At 33.1% G+C, this 17,025-nt stretch overlaps 1 protein-coding gene and 1 non-coding gene across 3 annotated transcripts; one reads left to right on the top strand and one right to left on the bottom strand.

Moving 5' to 3' along the window:
* The first annotated feature begins 653 nt into the window (after nucleotides 1-653).
* On the top strand, nucleotides 654-4,771 carry LOC132284928 (pentatricopeptide repeat-containing protein At3g16010). 2 transcript variants are annotated; one of them, XM_059787070.1, is made up of 4 exons: nucleotides 654-922; nucleotides 1,106-1,268; nucleotides 1,482-3,325; nucleotides 4,090-4,771. In XM_059787070.1, exons 2-3 carry the CDS (start codon nucleotides 1,193-1,195, stop codon nucleotides 3,317-3,319), a joined length of 1,914 nt encoding a protein of 637 aa, XP_059643053.1. In that variant the 5' UTR covers nucleotides 654-922; nucleotides 1,106-1,192; the 3' UTR covers nucleotides 3,320-3,325; nucleotides 4,090-4,771. The 2 variants fall into 2 exon arrangements, with proteins under 2 accessions (XP_059643053.1, XP_059643054.1); XM_059787071.1 differs by having other exon boundaries at nucleotides 654-1,268.
* Nucleotides 4,772-5,116: 345 nt separating this feature from the next.
* Nucleotides 5,117-5,190, bottom strand: TRNAI-UAU (transfer RNA isoleucine (anticodon UAU)). Its single transcript has one exon. It is a non-coding gene; the product is annotated as a tRNA-Ile (tRNA).
* Nucleotides 5,191-17,025: the final 11,835 nt, after the last annotated feature.

Genomic DNA, 17,025 nt, shown 5'->3' with positions numbered 1-17,025 from the left:
ATAAACTGGAATCTCAAAAAATTCAAATCCTTGTTCTATAATTTCTCAAAGTTAAAAAAAAAAAAAAAAAAAAAAAAAAAAAAATGTTCAGAGATATATATATAGGAAAAAGTATCAATATATATATATATATATATATATATATATATATATATATATATATATATATATATATATATAAGGTAATGTACACATAACACTCCTATATAATTAGAATAGTAGCATATATCCTTGGACATTTTCGGAAGGGTAAAAGGGCAAAACGGGTATTACATCACTAATTTATGTCAGATGGTGTATTTTTGTAAAATGTTAAAAGATTAAGGGTGTTTTTTGTATAATTTTTTAAATATGGGGTAAAAGTGCTACACGAAATATACTTTAGTGTATTTTTTATACTTGTCTCATATAATTATATTTAAAATAAAAGTAGAATTCGGGTTCAGTATTTTTTATCCCACTCTAATTATAAAAATGATTACTCAAGCTAGTAAAAATTGGGCTCAGTTTTGGTTTGGTTCGGTTTGGCTTGCCCAAGGTCCCACCCTAGTCGAGGGGTGGTAGTTTAATTACTTTTTAAAAGTTGGTGGGATTAATTGACACCAAAAAAAAAAAAAAAAAATAGTTCAATAAATTTAAATTGTTTAAGGAGATTTAGTGCAATTTTACCCTTTTTTATTATTATTTTTATTTCAACCGCTATACAGAACTTTTTTTTTGGAACTTATAGAATTTTCATTATACCCCATCAAAATCAAATCGAGCCTTGTGTTTTGGTAATCAACCAAAATGATACCACCAGACACATACCTACATCAAAGCATCGATTTGCTTTGAGCTGAGCCCAAGTTTACCTGCAATGACTTGAGCGACACAAGAACACTCCCGAGTATTGATCTCTCTGAGACATTTAAGCAAGCAGGTAGTGTTCAAAATCTAATTGGTTTTCAAAGCCTAACATCTTTACTGCGTTACATTAGAGATCGCGTTTATATCATCTTGGAATAAGGTTTACCCACTTCTATTCTTTGTGGTGTTCCATCTATCAATCCCCATTTAAAAAAAAAATCATTTTGTTGAATCTAATGATGCATTTGTAAAGCAGAGTGAGAATTGCATCGAAACAGTTGGAGCAAGGAATTGAAAGTCGTCTTGCGTTATTCATTGTTATCTATAAGAATTTCGTTGCAAAATGATTCTGTTTTCGATTACTTCAAGGCGATCTATATCAACTTTCCCTCATCTCTTTGAGAGAATAAAGCAGACAGGTAAGAGTTTCATTATCAAATGCTTCAATTGAAACCATGTATGAACTCGTTTTAGATTTTTTTTTTTTTTTTGGGTATCGAAATTGATTGATTTTTTTGGTATAGATGTTGCTGTGTCATCTTTTTGAACAGTGTCATATCACTGAGTATAATTTTGCAAGAGGGAAAAAAAAGTGTGAAATTTAATTGAAATTTATTCACTTGTGCTTGTAGAAAATGAAATTGTCGAAATGTTCCAGCTGTCTGGTCCAAACGATGAATCAAACCCACCCATGACTCGAACACTTTCACGAAACAACCGATCAGTACGGACACTGGACGAGAGATTTATTAGGATTTTGAAGATATTCAAGTGGGGGCCTGATGCGGAAAAGGCTTTGGAGGTGCTCATGCTGAAAGTGGATCATCGTTTGGTTCGCGAAGTGTTGAAGATTGATGTTGAGGTCAATGTTAAGATTCAGTTTTTCAAGTGGGCTGGGAAGAGAAGGAACTTTGAGCATGATTCGACCACCTACATGGCTCTGATTCGTTGTTTGGATGAAGCTGGACTGTTTGGTGAAATGTGGAGGACAATCCAAGAGATGGTTAAGGGTACATGCCTCATTGGTCCAGCAGATTTATCTGAAATTGTGAAAATCTTAGGCAGGGCTAAGATGGTGAACAAATCACTCTCAACTTTTTACCAAATTAAAAGTCGAAAGTGCAGACCAACTGCAAGCACTTACAACTCCATAATCTTGATGCTAATACAAGAAGGTCATCATGAGAAGGTTCATGAGCTTTATAATGAAATGTGTAATGAAGGTAATTGTTTTCCCGACACAGTAACATATAGTGCACTTATATCGGCATTTGCGAAGTTGGGTCGTGATGATTCTGCTACTAGGTTGTTTGATGAAATGAGAGAGAACCGATTACAACCCACTGCAAAAATCTATACAACTTTATTGGGAATCTACTTCAAGTTGGATAGGGTTGAAAAGGCTATAAATTTATTTCAGGAGATGAAAGAGAAGGGATGTGCACCAACTGTTTATACTTACACAGAATTAATAAAGGGGCTTGGAAAAGCTGGGAGGTTTGAAGATGCCTACAGTATATTTTTGAATATTTTAAAAGAGGGTTGTGAGCCAGATGTCGTACTCATTAACAATGTTATAAACCTTTTAGGTAGGGAGGGTCGTTTGGCTGATGCTCTTAAGCTCTTTGATGATATGGGATCCCTGCACTTGACACCAAATGTGGTGACATATAACACCGTCATTAAAGCTTTATTTGAATCCAAAGCCCCTGCATCTGAGGCTTCTTCATGGTTTGAGAAAATGAAGGCTAATGGCGTTGTTCCTAGCTCTTTTACTTATTCAATTCTTATTGATGGATTTTGCAAGACAAATAGAGTAGAGAAAGCTTTGTTACTGCTTGAGGAGATGGATGAGAAGGGTTTTCCTCCTTGTCCAGCTGCCTATTGCAGTCTGATCAACGCTCTTGGAAAAGCAAAACGCTATGAAGCTGCAAATGAGTTATTTCAAGAACTTAAGGAGAATTGTGGATCTTCTAGTGCTCGAGTATATGCTGTGATGATCAAACACTTTGGGAAATGTGGGCGTCTGACTGAGGCTTTAGATCTTTTTCATGAGATGAAAAAACTTGGGTGCACTCCTGATGTCTATACATATAATGCACTTATGTCAGGAATGGTTAGGGCCGGCATGATAGATGATGCTCATTCCTTGCTGCAAACCATGGAAGAAAATGGTTGCATTCCAGACATAAATTCGCAGAATATAATTCTGAATGGTTTAGCTAGGACAGGTGGCCCGCAACGGGCAATGGAGATGTTGACAAAGATGAAGCATTCAAAGTTAAAGCCAGATACTGTCTCATACAACACTGTTCTTGGATGTCTCAGCCGTGCTGGTATGTTTGAGGAGGCTGCAAAGCTGATGGGAGAGATGCATTCAAATGGCTTCCAATATGATCTCATAACCTACTCGTCAATACTTGAAGCAGTGGGTAAGATTGATGAAGTTCGTGCACATACAACTCTGTGAAAGAAGGTACGGCATGCTTTTCCTATGCTTGTTATTGCCTTTGTTTATTAAAGCTCATTGGCAAATTACTTGGTTAACTTTGGGTTATGTGATGACAATGTATTGTAATTTACATTATCAGGTGTTCTTGAAGTAGAATAGTGTAATATCTTGAAATGCTAATGATGGGCAAAAATACATCACTTTTCTTTGTTGCCTACAATTGTCTTTTTAGTTTTGATCTATAGGTAAAAATAGATTGATATATTGTTCTTACGCTAGCTTTTCCTTGAATAAGAGGGAAAAAATAATAATAATAATAAAAATAAAAAAAAAATCCCTATGCTCCCCTCTATCAAAGTTTTAGTAATGGGTGATTTGCTTATTCAAAGCTCGGGAAATGATTTTGAATTCATTTTACTGAATTAAAGGGAAGAGGATCTCAGAGGAATGACTGTTTTATCACATCTTTCTTCTCTCTTGATTTACCCATTATATCTAATGACTAAATTCCTTCAAACTCAACACCTCCCTACCCACCATGCAATGACAAGATTTCCAAATCCTCAAAAGTCAGTACTTGCTCACACAGCGACACTATCCTGCCTTACTGATCCAACTTCTTGGCTTTATTTGGAATTATTATGGGGATGTGTTTCCCATGTTTCATAGGGATGACAAAAAATAGCATCCTCTAGAAGTTTCATGTTAAATTAAACGACATGCTCGTACATGGTATTAACTTGTTCCCCTTTTCAAAATAACCATAATGTTTTACTCTCTTTTTTCAGGCATATGGAGACGAGTAGCAGCTAAGTGAAGGCCTGGTTGTGTCATTGAGCCCCTGTTCTCAAGTCTGACTACAAGACATGGCCCATACATTTGATCTGAGAACTTGTTGCATACTTAAAAGCCAATGGAAGATTTTTAAGTTGATAAAGAATTTTCTGTTTATCAACTTACCTTGAGTGGCAGTCTGTTGGCCATAGGTTTCAAGCTGCAGTAATGGTTGGGATCTGACCAATGTAGATGACCGTAGCATGCATAAGAAGCTTGAATTGAGTGGAGAAATTTCAGAGGTGGATCAATGCCCTTCTCTCTTCGTCCAAATGCCTCGGTTCGACTTTTGCTAGTATCATAGTGTTTCTGAATGAAGATTGGTTGGAGGCTCCCCCATCTTGAATTGCCCACAGCATGCGATAAAGGTTCATAGATCGGGAATTTGACTGGACCAACCTGTTGAAGCACTGAAGGATGTTATAAGCACTGTAGGATGCTAGAGCATTGTCGAAAATGATCGCACTGTATGTTCTTTTGGGAAACAAAGGCAGGAGACATGAAATTTAAAGAACATGTACTTACATTGTGAGAGAACATGTTCTTACCTTGTGAGTTATGACTTCTTAGATAACTTATGAACTGGTGTTTGGCAATATCTATAGAATTCAAGTTAATGGTTACTCTTTGTTTCAAGTGAAAAATAAAATTGAAATACAAACTACTACACACATCTCACACAAAGGGAGACCTGAAGACATTGCAAGTTATGTCATTTGGATGCCTAGACCAACATCGCTTAACCAACAATTTCAAGGCATTGTAAACCGATAATCAATTTATATGAGAAATGAGCAACAAGTTCATTGAAGCCCATAAAATCTTGATCCCTGTTGCCAGATCGTGGCAATCCTATTCATATGAAAATGAAGTCACGGAATCAAAAATAAAAATAGCAAAAACAAATTGCCACCCTTAAGCGTATAAATTCATCAGAAAAAATGGCTCAGCACTGGAAAATAATTAATTTGACATTTGAAATGGTCCCGGCGGGGCTCGAACCCGCGACCTTCGGCTCATAAGACCAACGCTCTAACCAACTGAGCTACGGGACCTCATGTTGTGAAGAATTTGAAGTCCATACCAAACTCATATTATTTCTTATTACCATCTAACTTTAACTGTGCATGTGATACCCCTCAATTCTAGAGCCACGGGTGATCAAGTCCGAGCACAGAATATAAAGGATATCAAACAATTAATATTTAAACAAGCATTTGAATACAAAAAGAATAATAAAGAATAAATAAATAATAAGTTGAAGGAAACTAAATAATAAATCCCTATTTTAAAATCCTCAAATAAATAATAATTAAAAATCCAATAATAAAATCCTCCAATCTTCGGATACTAGTAATTAATTAAACTACAACTCGGGAATCCATCCTATGGACCCCTAATAATATCCTAACTAAAATAACTGAACCGAAATAAAAATAATAAGTAACTAATGAAGACGAGTCCTACGTAGAGTCGGAAGAGTGAATGACTGTCTCTACTCGGCACGAACAATCTCTAAGACTGGAACTGACGAACACCTGAAAAATAATGGTGGGTCAGGCCCACAAACAAGTTCTAATCTACTACATTCCAAACAGAGACCCGATACACGTACACATCCTAATTAATTCAACAATAACTAGATAGTCCATATGTAGATATATACACACTAAATGAACCTCACTAGACTATAGAGTTGTCTCAACCTGAATAGTAGGCAACATGCAAAACGCACATATAGTGGGCATGAGTACTTAGACCTACCAGGATACACAACTACACTATATCTAGCTACATATCCCTGGCAATATACGCACCCTAACCACTGATCCTGAGACTCAAGCTCATATCATGGCGTATAATTATATATATAAAATCCGTCATGTCCAACAATCAAAGTAAATTATCCAAATATTATTTTAATAATATGTCATCCAACTATTTCATTGACCTGACACGAATAAGTATGACTTAACACTATAGTTAATCCGTTCCCTTATCCAAAAATAGGTAGGACTTAACTTTTAAGTTAATCCATCCCTGATATGCCCCCATCCCATAATGGTGCATTAATCCACATCATAATCAAAGAGAAGTTTCCAATCCAAAGATAATGTAAATAATATTTACATATAGTAATCCACATAAACATGATATAAATCATATATATTCCATTTATATTTAATTGAGCAAAATAACAAATTCTAAGTAACATGCAATTAATTTACCTCATAAAAATATGTATCTCAATTAATTGTACACCCTTATAATCTGATTAAATTCATTTAAATTCAAATAATTAATTTAAATAATTTAATCTAATCCTATTTAATTAATTTTCACCTTTTTAAATTAAATTTCACATTAGTTATTATTTACAAATTGATACAAACTGCTTTTAACCATATCAAGATAAAAACCCAAAACAAAATTTCATTTAATATTAACAATTGATGCAGCCCTTGACTGTTGTTTTTCCTTTCTCGTTCGGCATGCCCATGTGTTTTCACATATACACCATCCAAATATTAATAACTAAATCAAGGAAAAAGGAAAAAAACAACAAAACAGATTTCGTACATGTGTATACAACTGATGCATGTATATAACCAAATCAACAAAACAGATTTCAATTATTGTAAACAACTTATGCATGTCTATAGAAACCCTCGTTCGGCGTGCATGGAAGGAAGCTCACAGATTTCATACATATACACACAATTAATTAAATTAAAGCATTCCCCGTTCGGCGCGCAAACTATATAAATCAACTTTGATTTAATCTTAATTTATATACGAACTGCTTCACACTAAATTCATAATATATTACAACACATAAAAATTTAGCGCAAATTCATTATTAATTTCTAAATAAATCCTTGTAATTAAATTCAACTAATTTATTTAACAAATCTAGAATTAATCTAGCATGCATAGAGTACGAATCAAATGAGAAGAGAATAATTAGAACTTGCCTTTAGGGATTTGATAAAAACCCTAACCTCCTTCTTCCTTCCTCTTTCTTCTTTCTCTCTCTAAAATATAGTACGTGATATATTTTCTAACCTCTTTCACAAGTCTATAATTATATATTTATAGGCAACTAAAATAACCCTAATCCTTTTCCCATTCCAAGACAAACTAAAATGAAATAAAAATAAAATAAAATAAAATTTAAATACTAAAAAGGTAACTAAATATATGTTACGTATAATCTATGTGTATCCCTTTTTATATATAATATATAAATATATATCAGATTATTATTAAAGGGACTTTCCTTATATATATATATATATATATATATATATATTTATTTATTTATTTATTTATTTATTAAATATACATATACATGGGTAATCATCCGTACCCATTAAACCCCTTATCCAAGTAGTCCATGGAGCCTAATTGATTGGTCAATTACTACTATCCATATCCAATTCCTTCAAAATATAAAAATAAAATAAATAAAATAAAAATAAAAATAAAAATAAAACAATTAAATTCCTAAATAAATACACATCATCACATTCAATTCAATTTAAACAAATAATTAAATCAATTAAATAAGTAAACAATTAGCCAAGAAAACAACTAAATAATTAAATGCAATTAAAACTACTAAAATAATACCGAGACTATCCTTTTTAAATTAGGGGTATTACAGTGCAGTACACTTGCAATAATGGAGTATAAATATAATTTAGATATTTGATAGTCCACGGCCCACATTCGGCAATTTCATTTCTATTGCATTTGGTATGAAGAATAAACCAGAATGTAAGTGTGAATGAAATGGTATGATTATTGTGATACCCCCGAATTTCCGAATGCGGGTTGGCCAGGCCCACGCCCGAATACCCGAGGATATCAAAACAAATTGATAATAAACGAATACAGAGTACAAAAGAATAAAGAAGAATAAATAAAATGCTAACAAGAAACTAAAATGATAATCTAATAATAAACCTCATAATATATTTCCATTAATTAATAAACTTTTCTGATACAACTGATCCTCCAAAATACAACTCGGGAATCCATACTGTGTGGACCCCTAGAAAATCCAAACTCAACAAATGACAGTAATCTGAAACAGGAAATTGAATCATAAAGGAACTCCTATGTAGCATCGGAAGAATGAAGTAGACTGATCCCCACTCAGCACGAACAACCTCTACTCGTGACGAACACCTGAAAAATAATGGTGGGTCAGGCCCACAAACAAGTTCTACTCTACTACAGTCCAAGCAGAGATCTGATACACGTATACATCCTAGTCAATCCAACAGTAACTAGTAGTCCGTATATATATATACACACACTAAAGGAACCTCACTAGATTATAGGGTTGTCTCAACCTGAATAGTAGGCAACATGCAAAACGCACATATAGTGGGCATGAGTACCTAGACCTACCAGAGTACACAACTACACTATATCTAGCTACACATCCCTGGCGATATACGCGCCCTAACCATTGATCCTGAGACTCAAGCTCATATCATGGCACCATACTTATATATATATAATCTAGTAACCATCCTATCCAATATAAATTAATCATCCATAAGTCATTCAACTTGTTCAGCTGACCTGACTTGAATATAGGTAGGACTTAACATTTTAGTTAATCCATTCCCTTATATAATAAATTAATCCTCCATAAGTCATTCAACTTATTCAGCTGACCTGACTTAAATATAAGTAGGACTTAACATTTTAGTTAATCTATTCCCTTATATAAAATAGGTAGGACTTAACTGATAAGTTAATCCATCCCTAGAATGCCACAGTCCCATACTGGTGCATTAAACCACACAATCCAATAATTGATGTAACAATTAAGGAAATACATCAAACATTCCATAAATAACTATGATAAATATGATATCAAGTTATCACATAATAGGAATGACTTATTATTTCTTTAAACTTCCTATATCATATGTCCTACACAAACTGAATCTTATACATGATGATATTTTATTATACCGTTAAATAAGGATTCTCTATATCCAATTCATCATATACATTTAATCTCAATTGCTAAAATATTTTAAAAGATTAAATCCATTCGTTTGTTTAAGATATTCAAATAGTAAGCATCATTATGATTGAGTCTATTTAAATTTATTAAAACCCAAACCTAGTCCCTATTTAATGTTCAGGAATCCTAGACATGTTTCTACGTTCCATCATTCCATAGATATGAAAAATACATAATTTAAACATGTAAAAATTCACATAAGAAATCAAATCAAAATCATACATTTTATCAATTCATAACACAAGAACAGATATGAACCAATTTCATAAAACCTATGTTCTAACCCAATTAAACGTGCATAATTATTTAATTTTATGTGTTTAATAAATTTTGGAATTTCCTAGGCATGTACAGAAATACGAATCAAAGGGAAAGAGATAGAAGAAGAACTTGCCTTAAACTTTCGGATCGAAAGTTAAACTTTTTCTTCCTTGATCTTCTCTCTATAGGGTTTTTCTCCTCATTCCTTTCTTTTCCTCCTTCCCTCTCTAACACTATCTTTCCAGTATATATCACGTGAATATTTCTAACCCCTTTTTACAACCTATAGCTATATATTTATAGGCTAAATAAAATAACCCTAACCTTTTTCTCAATCCAAGTCAATTAAAAAAAAAAATGAAAATAAAAATATTAAAAAGGTAAGCAAAATATGTTACGTATATAATTTATGTATATGTTTATTAAATAAATAAATTATACACATTCCATTATTTATTAATGGATTATCCAATAATATTTAAGTTACCATAATATTATAAAGTAACTTAAAACATAACGCGTATCAAATCTATGTATCTTTTTATTATTTAAATAAACATATACATCAGATTAAATATTACTACCCAAATTATCATAAAAGTAATTAATAAATTACTTTATCTTTTATATATATATTAAAAAGGAAAATAAAATATGTTACGTATATAATTTATGTATATGTTTATTAAATAAATAAATTATACACATTCCATTATTTATTAATGGATTATCTAATAATACTTAAGTTACCATAATATTATAAAGTAACTTAAAACATAACACGTATCTAATCTATGTATATTTTTATTATTTAAATATAAAACATATATATCAGATTAAATATTACTACCCAAGTTACCATAAAAATAATTAATAAATTACTTTCCTTTTTATATATGTATATAATATATATCTATATATATACATACATTATCCATGGGTAATAATCCATACACATCCTGTAATACCCCTAATTTTGTAAAGGATATAATTGGAATTTACATTTTTATTTTTGTGCATTTTAGGTGCTTACGTGACTATATGTGTTATGTAGTTTCTGTTTAATCGGTTAATTGTTTTCTTTACTTGGATTGGTTGTGTAATTGATTATTTTGTTTTTGTCTAATTATTTGCATTAATTGGTTAATTATTTTTTTTTTTTATGTTATTTTATTTAATTAAATTAGTTGTAAATTTTTAAATATTTTGTTAGGTTAAATTATTAATGTATTTCATTTTAATATAAATTAGGGTTTTAGTTCGATGGACCACGTTATTGGGCTGATTAGGGTTTAGTTGGGTGTCCATCTCTAATGTAAATAGACGTAGGGTATATATGCCTATATATACTGTTATAAATCTGCTTAGGGTTAAAAGCACCAACCCTATTCACGAACAGTGAGCATATAGAGGGACGTGAAAACAGAGAGAGAAAACTGTAAGGAAAACAGAGGGATTTGTTGTTAGGGTTTCTACTGCGGATTAAAGGACGGGCCTAGGAGGAAGAAAGGTTGCACAATAGGAGATTGACAATGAATTGGACGTCGTCGGAAAACCTTAGAAGACGGTGACAAGGTTTTTATTCAAAGACCACAGAGGCAAGTTCTATTCTGTCTCTCTCCCTTTGCCCTGTGTTCTGTGCACCTAGATAGTCTATCGGGTCTAATTAATTATTAATTGAAACCATATATGTTCATTGTATGCTATATTCATAATCTGTATGTGGTGAAATTAACTTTGTAATAATTCGCACATGTCTGCGTTTAAATTTTGTGCTTTAAGTATGCTAAATCAGTACGGTTGTAAATACTGGAATTGGTTGCAACCATTGAATACAAATATGGGAATGCTACTGGGATTATATATAAAACTCATGGGGTCAGTATTATCCTGTTTAAATATGTGTTGCAATTTATTCTATTTCAGTTCGTGCTTATTGAATTTCAGTGTTAGTCTTTAAGCATGTTTAATCGGTAGGTGTTCTAAGATTTTTCAATGATGCTAACTAGTGTAGCTAATGGATTAAATGATACTGGAAACTCTTAGGACCCTTAAGATTAGTTTTAAAACCAAACAAAAAAGTTGTAACTGGCCGAAGTTGAAGCAGGGGTCAGAAACGGAGTGTAGTGAGCAGGGGACTCTCAGAGGAGGTGAGAGCCGGCTCCATGGAAGTGGGAGCCGGCTCCCATACTCTTAGAGCCGGCTCCCATGCACAAAGAGCCTGCTCCAAAATTTCGGAGCAGGCTCTCTCTCAAATTTTGTTTTCCAGTTACGTTTTGATGCACTGTTGAGACTGTTTGAAGGTGGAACTGTTCTAGGTAATTAATGGGACTTCACAGAGGGATTTAATGGGTGATTTAGGGTGTTATTAAGACCTTAAATTGATTTAAGTGATCTTTAAGTCAAGGGGACAAACAGTATATAATTAATGAACTTCTTATGCTGTTAACGGAGAGAAGACGGATTAATTGCTTAACTAAATTTTAGCAATTTAATGGGGTTGAGTATGTTTATAAAACTTAATTTTAAATGCATAAAAAGGTCATTTACTTATTAGTTTTGATCTATGCATACTCTGGATGCTAATTGTGGAAGTATTAAATCTTTTTCTGCAATTAGATGGATTATTGGTTGGATTTAAATTGCTGGAATGTTAAACACTGTTCTGCAATAATTTGGGTAATGGTTTGGACTGTAAATTGATAAATTTTTATTTATATGTTGTAATTTACATGAATTTGAATTTAAATTGCTGAAATACTAAATACTCTTCTGCAATTATTTGGAATGGTTTGGACTGTAAATTGCTAAACTTTTATTTATATGTTGTAATTTACATGGTTTTGGATTTAAATTGCTGAAATACTAAATACTCTTCTGCAATTATTTGGAATGGTTTTGGACTGTAAATTACTAACTATTATGTGTTTGTTGTAATTTACACGGATATGGAGGATTGTATGCACCGGTATGGGACGGTGACATACTAGGATGGCTTAGCTCAGAAACGCTAAGACCTACCCTATTGGAATAAGGGAATGGATTATAAATAAATCCTACTTATATTTATGCTAAGTCAAAGAAGTTACACAAGCTAAATGACTAGCTGGATTACTTGTTATCTATGTTGAGTCAAAGAAGCTGCACAAGCTGAATGGCCAACTGGATTTCTTATGGATGGATAGGAATAGATTTTAAATATATTTTTATGGTACCACGATATGAGCTTGAGTCTCAGAGTCGTTGGTTAGGGCGCATATATGCAGTGGATGCGTAGCTGGCTATGATGGGTTGAGGTGTACCCTGTTAGGTCTAGGTACTCATGCCCACCTTTGGGTGCGTTTTTGCATGTTGCCTCTTATCCAGGTTGAGACCCCCTATATAGTCCAGTGAATGTCCCTTAGTGTGGATATTTATATGTATGGACTAGATAGCTATTATTGAGATATCTAGGGTGTATTTGCGTATCGGGTCATTGTATGGATTGCAGTTAGAATAGAATTTGCATGTGGGCCTGACCCACTCTTATTTTTACAGGTGTTCATCGGTTCCAGGCTTAAAACTTGATCGTGTTGAACAGATACAGTCATTCACTCCACCGACGACGTAGGATTTTATTTTCATGGTTTAGCATTGGGTTCTTCAGTTGTTATTTTTCCGGTGTTGGAGTTTATTAGGGGTCCATCAAATGGATTCCCGAGTTGTATTAAAAATAGAGAAGTTGAATGTATCAGAATAATTCTTTATTTATAAAATTTATTCCAAGGTTTCAGTTTTTGGGATAATCGTTCTAGTTTCTTTTCAGCAAATTTTATTTATTCCTGTTTATCATAATTGTATTTTGTGTTCATTTATTACTAATTGGTTTGATATCCTCGGGTAATCGGGCGTGGGTCTGGCCAATCTGCATCCGGAGATCCGGGGGTATCACACATCCAACCTCCTATCCAAGTAGTCCATGGGACCCAATTGGTTGGCCCATTACTACTAACCATAACCATAAAAGAAAAATAAAATAAAATAATAAAAGAAAAGAAAACATTTAATTTACAATTAATCAAAACACCATTTAAGCACATAATCTAATTAAACAATTAACACATAGGCAAATACAAATAATATATAGACACATAATCAAATAATCAAGTAATACCTAATTCAATTAAACACATAAGCAATTAGTCAAATAATTAATTAAATAATTAAAAAATACAATTAAAACAAATAAATAAATACCGAGACTATCCTTTTAAAATTAGGGGTATTACATTCTTCCCTCCTAATAAAAAGAATTTCGTCTTCGGAATTCGCCCTTACTTTCTTCCATTATGCTTGGAAATTGTGAGCGAAAAACATCCTCATATTCCCAAATAGACGCAACATCACTATAAGGGCTCCACTTAACTCCAATATACCAAGTGGTATACAGAGTTCCTATATTTTAAGAAACACAATAATCATACAATGCGTAGGTTGTATCAAATAACAACGTAATCTTCCTATGTCGACAAGGGAATGATCTACATACCTCCGAGTGACATAGAATATACGCACAAACTCCTATGCACCCAGCGTTAATAATTTGGTAACGCTAATTCAGAGGTGACTGCCTCAATTGCGAAACACAATCTTCTAAAAGTCAATGTAATAAGTAAAATCGACCTTTCTCCAAAAATCGTCTTTCTTTCTACATAGAAAATAGAATGAGCAAACTACTCCCTGATAGAAAAACTCTAGTACACGAGTTCAACTATTTAAAACATCCTACTGTTGCCTTCCAACCGCGCGCAGTTCAATATAAAGGGAAGTATCTATTTCTGACATATTTTTAAATGAAGTCGAGGTCTGATTGTACAACCCTTACTTCCATTTCCAACCAACAAATGAGAGGTATGCATTGTGAAAGATACAAAACCTCCAAAGTTGTCACACTAACCTCCTTGTGCCAACAATATCACAGACAAAATTCCGACAAGTGAAGAAAACACTTCCAACAGTCCATGAAAATCTAGGATATACGCCTCAAACATATCCTATATAGTCTAATTTAATCTCTCGATTAATTCTTCCGTCTATATATATGAAGTAGAGCTGCTGCTCCAAAATCTTCATAAGGCTCCTTCGAAATAGCACTTTGCATCCACTAATATGGACATCTACATGCTATAACACCACTATCACTGAACTATATAACTACTATGAAGTTCTAAAATAAGCATCACTCAAATTTATGTCCTCAAGCGATCTTTCTCAATCCACCACTTGGATTCCATATGGAAAATTGAAATTCCAAATCAACGTCGATCCTTTCCACCAACTATCACTCCTGTTTAGTTCAACTTTCATATTTGTTATAGGAAGTGGCTAAAGATTCCTATGATATCTAATGATCAACTTTCCACCTTTGTAGCAGGTTTTACACTTAGGGCAATTATATATGCATCCTTATCCATATCTGTTCACCAAAACCGATATTTGATGTCATAATGTACCTTCTAACCGTCTGAGCACACCGAGAAAAATTTTATACTTTCTAGCTCAGTCGCCTGACCGTCATATCATTATTTATAGAAACTACTAAATCCTCCTCGAGTACCTTAAACTCCATCTGAGTAAGGTAATACTGTCTCCAAGGTTAGCTCCAATATTCAAAGTTGACATTCTCAACTACCGTAGTAATAACAAGTGTTACTATTACCCTTGTTATAAATGCATCTGATAACTCAACAACTAACCAAAAGATTTAAATATTCTATCGTTTGTTGAAAGCATTCATTTACATCATTGCTTCCACCAGACAGAACTTCATATAAAGTGTGAATCAGCAGTGTAATCTATCTAAACCGTCTCGTGATCCATTCTATTCGTATGAACTGAAGTCCTACCAGTTCAAAATAGACAAGAATCAAGCTGACTTAATGTATCAGTCAACCAATATCCCATCCAGAATCCTGACCCTTGTGTAAAATCAGAAATCCCGCAACTAAATTCGTAAAATGCTCTCTCATTTCCACTTTAGTATAGGAAATGGCTGCAAAGGATCTAATGATCTTTGATGGTCCATCTCTACTATCTAATAAATATTAGACTTGGAGATCAATCACTATATCCCTTCTCCTGCTAATCGTGAAGCATCATGTTTCCACCAGGATGAAAAACTAAAAGTTGTGAAACTCAGTCCGTGCATCCTCCATCCAATTTGTCTATAGAAAGTACCGTTAGTCTGATACCACCAGCTTTCGTCTGTACCCAACGTTTAAATTGGAACATCTTCAAAAGCGAATTCTATAATTAAATCTATCCACCACTGATCCGTGATAAACTTGCCGATATTTAAAATCAATCTGTAATTCCATTTATCAATAGCCAACTATGACTTTAACTCAACAAAAGTTAACAAACTATGACCTTTCCATACATACCATGCACCTCATCTTTATATAAGTATTTGGTCTCACCATCTTTTCTTTGGCACACCCTGCTTCTTTAAGGTAAGTTAATGACAATCCGACTTTTTTGTCTAACTTCAAAAGAATATGAAATCTTTCCATCCTCTACATAAGTCATCAATTTCCTTGCAACAGCTAATTGTGGCAAATTGTGACTAAAAAAAAAATAATTCCATATTATTTATGGAAATTAAGAGACTTAGTTTCCTCCTCCATGTGCAACACCGGCAAATTCCTCCTAATGACACACCCTCTTGAATAAATTCTTGATTAAGAATTTACTGATGAATATTTATTCAGTCTCCTATCCTCACTCGATGTCATTCCAATAAATACTTAATTCAGTACTAAATCCTCCTTCCGACTTGGTAACAACTTCTGAAACTTTCAAGAAGATGTTTAGCAAATCCAGCACCTCTGATATATCATCATGGCGTTACAGTGATCTTTATTTACCACCATCTCACGCATCCTAAAATATTAACAACCACCATTATCATGGCGTTGTAATATGACACAAATCCATACCTAGAGTAAAGTATATCAAACAAATCGTTCTAAATTGTTTGACTCGTAGTGATGGTTTAATTATCCCATCCCAAAACACACCATAATGACACATGTCTAGGTCCAATAGATTGGCTAGATTTATGTGTATCTACCAAATCCTACGACCATATGCTCACAAATCTAGCGTAAATAGCGCTATTACACCATGTTATTAAAACAGTAATTGGTTGATCACACACTTATGTCCCAACTAAACCACATACCAAATCCCGAATAATTAACAAAAATAAAAATAAAACGCGTATGATAAACACAATAAAACAAAATATACTCCTACTTAGGACATCGTTCTTTCTAGAAAAGAGAGTCTCATTTGAAATCAACCTTACTAGATTGTTTCAAATTTTCCTTTTTATAGTTTCGTAAATAATCATCCAACCTCGAAACATGTCATTTAAAACATAGCTTAAAAACACAAATATTTGCCTAAGCAAATACCAAGGGCTTAACCCTCATCCTCCTTATATGCAGAATGTAAACTGTCTAACTTGGCTTTATAAAGCAAGTTAGAACGTCACAACATAATACTAATGCCCTCTTGTATTTGATTTAAAAATTAT

The sequence above is a fragment of the Cornus florida genome, unplaced genomic scaffold (assembly GCF_030987335.1).
Source record: "Cornus florida cultivar Cherokee Brave unplaced genomic scaffold, ASM3098733v1 CherokeeBrave_3.0.0_Hap2_Chr11, whole genome shotgun sequence".
In the NCBI taxonomy this organism is placed as follows: domain Eukaryota; kingdom Viridiplantae; phylum Streptophyta; class Magnoliopsida; order Cornales; family Cornaceae; genus Cornus; species Cornus florida.
The sequence above is the reverse complement of the archived record's forward strand: the minus strand, read 5'-3'. Positions and strand labels throughout refer to the sequence as shown.